General features: G+C 48.4%; 1 protein-coding gene across 1 annotated transcript in view; it reads right to left on the bottom strand.

Moving 5' to 3' along the window:
* Positions 1-1507: 1507 nt before the first annotated feature.
* The window catches only part of LOC135910518 (NLR family CARD domain-containing protein 3-like), a 42248-nt gene continuing 37755 nt past the window's right edge, over positions 1508-6000 (bottom strand). Inside the window, exon 2 of the mRNA XM_065442578.2 lies at positions 1508-3673. Coding sequence (XP_065298650.2) covers positions 1866-3356 — 1491 coding nt within the window. The 5' untranslated portion in view covers positions 3357-3673 and the 3' untranslated portion in view covers positions 1508-1865. The remainder of the gene's footprint in view (positions 3674-6000) is intronic.

The following is a 6000-nucleotide window of genomic DNA, read 5'->3' as shown; positions in this document are numbered from 1 at the left end:
ATCGCAATAGCACAGAAGTTGTGTCTCCTAACGTAACAGTGATATGCAACTGTGCAAATAACAGTCCAGTCAGTATGTGTATTTCAGCAGTTGCCCTAGTGCAAATGGTAATTTAACTCACTCTAAAAGAGCCTTAAATCCATGAATGGTTCCATGAGAGACCTTTCCAAGTATCTATAAGCATATGTATTGTTGTAATCCCCGAGTTTTAGCACCTGAAGCAAAACGGATTCGTTTCAGCATACTTTACCATCGTATAAAGCACATACCAGAGCGAAACTGCTTATATAAAAGAAGCTTAATTCAAAATTTAATGGCTTTCTTCAACAGCGATGAAACAGCTTTTGCTTGAACTCCTTTATAGTCATCATTGGCAGGCTAATCTTTATTTTATAGACTTTTCTTTATCTATCCTCCTTTTCGCTCACCCACAGTGTAGGGTAGGAAAATAAACGCTCCTTTAGTTGACTTTTTTAACTTTTCAATCATCGCTTTTTTTCAAGTGAGCACTTTGTCTCCAGGGTGCCGCACGTGAGTACAAAGCAAACTATTGCCACTTATGCGGTGCTTTTGGGCAAAGGCTATACAGGTTCACAACAGCCAAGGAGGCACTGCGCCAGCCCGTTGGAAGCTCTTGTTGCGAAGGTCTGTGGACTATCTGCAGTATGCTGATCAGTGTTGCAGGCCTGTAGTGTTCCAATGTTGCCTCTATTTAAAAAGAGTTGAGCTACATAATGAACGGCAGAGATTCTGGGTCTGGGTTCACGAAACCTTCACATGGAAGAAGCACCAGCTACGGGTCAACAGAGACTCCTGCGATGTCATTGTAGCCGTGTCTTTTGCAATTTTTAGCGGTGAGAAGCTCTGTAGAAAAGTCCCATCTGGTTCGGATATTTGAGTGGCCATTTAGTCTGATTGTACCACATGACCATATATTCTGGAAGGAAAAATGTAGTCTAAAATTTCAGAACCTGCTCAGGGAGCCGAAATGATGAAAGTTGTATGTTTAATACAAAAAAAGGAAGTCTTACTTGTAGGGCGCATGTATACACGCAACTGACTATATAAGTAAGAGGAAAGTGTACAAATTTCCCCATTTTTACTCGCACATTTTACGGAAATGAAGCAAGGGAAAGATATGCGTATACAGTGGACAAGTAGGCCTTTAGTAAGGCAACAAGTTATTCGAAAAATCTCAGTTAATTGAACAATTTGTGCTTCAGGTCCGAGCTGAGTAACGCAGACACCCAGGCGCGCGGAGGCTGTCGCTCTTTGCGGCTGCATCACCGTTATCCTACATTATAACCGTACATTCCCATAGGATACGCTCTAGGGTGGCTCTAGAGCGCAATGTCTACACTTGTCAGACGCGTATAAATCTGAGTATATTAGGTGCATGATAGCTGGACTCGGATAGGATCTGGTCTCTAACTGCCGCCATTCTTCAATCGGACAAATTCAAAACTTTGAATTATGCGAAAAATAAAAAAAAAGACACGGACACGTCTCAAGCCGGCACGGCTCGTGGACCTTTATTCAAACGAAAACGGAGGTCTCAACGCTAACGAAACTAAGAGCTTCTGATTCCATCATCACACTGAATACGCCGGTCTCTTTGGGCTACCTGTCAGTCCTTGGGAATCATATCACCTGGGAACTCGAAGTGCTGACGGCCCTTGTTCTGTCGTGGAATACAGGAAGCGTCCGCCCGAGGCGACTCAGTCATCCTGTGTACGTGGCAAGAAGTTTGCCTCATCTTGCAGTTCCCAGAGACACCGCCAGTCAAAGAAGCAAGTACACACGCGTTTGTAACGATAGAAAATCGATCGGGTAAAACACTCGTGCTTCGCACAAGACGCCTCCCCTTAGGCACACAAACGAGCCAAGGCTGCGCGTACCAGCTCCATCGCAGCGTCGCTCGTCTTTCCGGTGAGCCTCTGCACCCTTTCGAGCAGGTTCGCGCTCGAGCGCACCTTCTTCAGCGCGTCCGCTCCTTCGGCGTCGCCCTCGCGGTTGCCACCTGCGCTGACGAACTCGGCCGCTTTCTCGTGGAGACGAACGTTCCTCTTCACGAGATCCGCCATTTCGAGGACACCCTCGACGTCGTCGTCAGGGTCCCAGGAAACCATGAGGTGCGTCACGGTGTAGTTTTCTCTCAGGCCTCGCAGGATAGTTGCCACGACGTCGGCGGTGATTCCCCAGTACTCGCAGACGGAGATCTCGTTCAGAGTGTCGTTGACGGCCAGCAACTCGGACAGGGACGTCGCTATTTCTGGCGTCAACAATTCTGCGTACATGACGAACGAGGTGACGGAACGGTTCTCTTTCAGGGCGTCCAGAACCTTGACCAGCTGCTGCTCGTTGCCCGGCTTGACGTGCATACGATTCTCGATTTCCTTGAGAGTCGTCGTCCGCCTTGCGACCGAGGCGATGCCATCCGCGAGTTCGTCGAATGTGTCGTCGCTCGGGTAGAAGTGGAGCGCACGAATCGTGGTGTCCGTGGCCACGGCGTCGAAGAACTCGCGGAGAACGTCCCGGTCCGCCGAAGCGGTGAGACTGACGGAGACCTCCGGCCAGCACGCTTTCTTGTGGATGAGCCTCGTAAGCAGCGGCAGAAGTTGCCCCGTCCACACGATGCGAAGCCTCTTGAAGACTTGCTCATAAAGGTCCTCCTCCAGCAGAGCCGACACCTTTTCCGCTTCCACGAAACACGCGTCGAAAAGGTCCACCAGCTCCAGCGTCGAGTTGACTGCCAACATTTTCGCGAACGCGATCACGGTCTCGGAGGACAACTGCAGCTGGGCCAAGGTGAACCTCTTGAGCGTGTTGTTTGCCGTTAGCGCTTCGATGAGCGCGGCGGCACCCTCGTCGCCACCGCAGGAGTACCAGAGGCTGAATTCCCTCAGCCTCTTGTTCTCTCGGATGTAGTTTGCAATGTCCTTCGCGAACGCGGTCCCTATGTTCGCGCAGTGCAACTCCAGTGTACACAGCCTGCCGAACACTCCGGAAAGGTTGACGCTGAATTCTTCTTCCGCTGCGCATTCAATGTCGAACACCTGAAGTTCTTCGAGCGAGGAGCACCCTTCGAGGTCGCCAAACGCGGTCCTGAACGCATTCAGCGCGATTTCCCATATGCAGAGCTTCTTCACGGGCGGACCCGTTCTCAACATGCGCCGAAGCACGCGCGCATCCTTCTCCGAACACTCTCGATATTCGAGCGCTGATCCACGGTGCGAACATTCACACCTAGAGCATACGGGGTTGCTGGACTCGTCGTTGTGTTCCAGCCCTTTCTTAAAAAAGACGTTGACTTCAGCGTCTTGGCAATGAGCTTCGCTTTTCATTTCCTCGGACATTTTCTCAACGGCAGGGCGCTTTAGCAAGAAGAGTTTTTCAAGCCTTTCAGCACCCTTTTCGTCACGATCGTGAAGGTGCGAACAAGGTGGACGGTCTGTTTAAAGCTTATCCCTGTAGGGGACCGGTTCCAACCGGCTCCAGCGTTATGATGATGAAGCTGAACGATGGAGTTCCCGGTTTATCAGGTTATCTTGAGCAGCCTGTCTCAGCGATGTGTAAGCAGTTGTTCCAAGTTTTCCAATTAGCAGTTACCTTTGTAGAGGGAGAGCGCGCTCGATGAGGGCTTGCTGGCGCTGTTATGAAATCTTTGTGAAACCTAGAAAGAAAAAAATGCAAATGCAAGTCTTTAACCACAGAAATAAGCTGACAATAATCGCTGTGTAGAGTTAACATGAAAATACGAAGGACAACAGTATCTCGTCAACCACACGAATTTTCTTATTCAGTATGTTTTGATGTACCATTGCAGTGTTTTTTTTTTTATCTGACAATTAAGTCCAGTGGCTACACTTATGGCATTATGCACCTGAACACGAGGTCAGGGTTATATTACCAGTCTCATCAGCAGTGGCGTAGCAACGGGGGGTCCGGGGGGCCGTGGGCCCCGCGTGCAAGGGACCAGTGGGGGCGGGGGAGACCTATGGGCCCCGGGTGCCAGACTGCCTAGCTACGCCACTGCTCATCAGCCTCGCTACGAAGGAGGGCGCAGAGATAGTGAGAAATGCTGTCTTTAATGAAGCTGGAGGCGTTTGCCGCGCTGAAGAGAGGCTGCAATGCAGACACTCGTTCACCGAACTGTCTATGCTATAAACAGTTCGGTGAACGAATACGTCCCATCAGCCTGGGCAATGGGCAGGTACTTTGTACCCGCGTCCCCGCTACAGTGTACAAAGACCACTCGCAACTGCGCCAGCTCGTTTTGATCACAGACCATTATCAGAAACAAACTACGAAACGAAAAACTAAGCGGTTAACCAGATCAACCTCCGGTTGGCTACCCTGCATTAGGGGATGAGGAAAGGGTAGAATAGAGTAACAGAAAAAGATGTGAAGGCAATCTACCAGTACAAACACGAGGAAGGCAACTGAGTTGGGCGCAAACCATTTGGGAATGCTGGCCTCGCAAGTCAAAGCAGCAGAAAGCAACGGAAGTACAGAGAAATACTTTTTTCTCGGCAACCGTTGCCACTTCAACACATATAAAAAGAGAAGTTTAAGTCCAGCGACTATAGAAAGCGGAATTTTCATTTATGTCGTCACTTATTTAGTAAAAAACTGTTAAAAATCGCAATATCGCAAAATGCCGCGCGGGGAAATAAAAACAACCAGAAAGCTCGTCGTCGCGCATTCGCGGGAGCGACGGCGTCAGCATTGCATCAGACTTTCTACAACGCCTGAATAAAGCCTTCCGTGTGACTTTGTGTGGACTTCAATAAATACAAACTCGTGTTTTGGATCTATGTTCACTCACACAAAGCATCGCTGTATGCTGATTGCAACTCGTTGAATCTGCTGCATTTCTTTATAATACATTTCACTGCGAATACCTTACTTGGCATTCAAGTAGGCATTGGGTAAGGGGGGAACGTTATTATATCAACGTAAAACACGCGTCATTCAACACGACAAAGAAAGCATCAGGTAAAAAGAAACGTTATTCGCACGACGTAATACCACACGAAATCAAACTAACAGCAGGAAAACATACGCACGGGAAGATACAAGCAAATATTACACGAACGTCATTACACTGCACGGTAGGCGTACAGACGCAAAAAATGCCATATCAGTTGCTGAATTACCACATTGCAAAGTGCAAAAAGAAAAGCTAGGCAGACAATAATTCAGCTGTGCAACTACGATAAGCTACCAGTTCGAAGACAATGGACGATGTGTGAACATACACATAATTTGTTTATAAATATAACATAATAAGCATTACATAACTACGGACGATAGATACTACAAAATCAACGGATAGGGATATAAAAAGGCACGGGGGAAAATAAAGGCACAAGAGGACTAAACGTTTGAGACGGCAAAATGTGCGAGGCAGGGATTAAAAGTTGCCTGCGATATATCCTGGGAAAATATCCCGCAAGCACGTGAAAAGAGAGGCAATGCGTACGTTGAGATCTCGCGCGTGTGCCTTCTACAGCCGCCTCCACGAGCTTCAAATGGATGGATGTATAGATGGATGTCATGAGCGTCCCCTCTGGAACGGGGCGGTGGGTGGCGCCACCAATCTTTTGCTATTATACTGTCTAATGTCCTACCAAAGTTAAGAAAAAAAAACGCTGAACTCCCACAACCAAGTTTTCTGATCCCCTATTGCGAACTTTGCTCTTGTACGTCTCGGTTTTCTGTCGTTTCCCTACGTCCACCAATCTTCCTATCGCCTCTTACTAATCTCCATTGCGGACATGTTTACTTTTCCCCTGCACTAAATCGTGCCTGCTCTAAGTGGTGCCTAAATCGACCGCTGGGCAGGTGTCTTCACGTTCTGATAAAACATTCTCCATCGCTTCCCTAGCCTTACCGCAGTAAGCACATGCTTCTTCTTCCTTCGTATATCTCGCTTTATAGGCGCGTGTTCTGAGGCATCCCGATCTCGCTTCGAAAAGTAATGAGCCTCCCTTTGAG

The sequence above is a fragment of the Dermacentor albipictus genome, chromosome 6, assembly GCF_038994185.2.
Source record: "Dermacentor albipictus isolate Rhodes 1998 colony chromosome 6, USDA_Dalb.pri_finalv2, whole genome shotgun sequence".
NCBI lineage: Eukaryota > Metazoa > Arthropoda > Arachnida > Ixodida > Ixodidae > Dermacentor > Dermacentor albipictus.
Note: the sequence above shows the minus strand (reverse complement) of the source record. Positions and strands in the feature narration are given on the sequence as shown.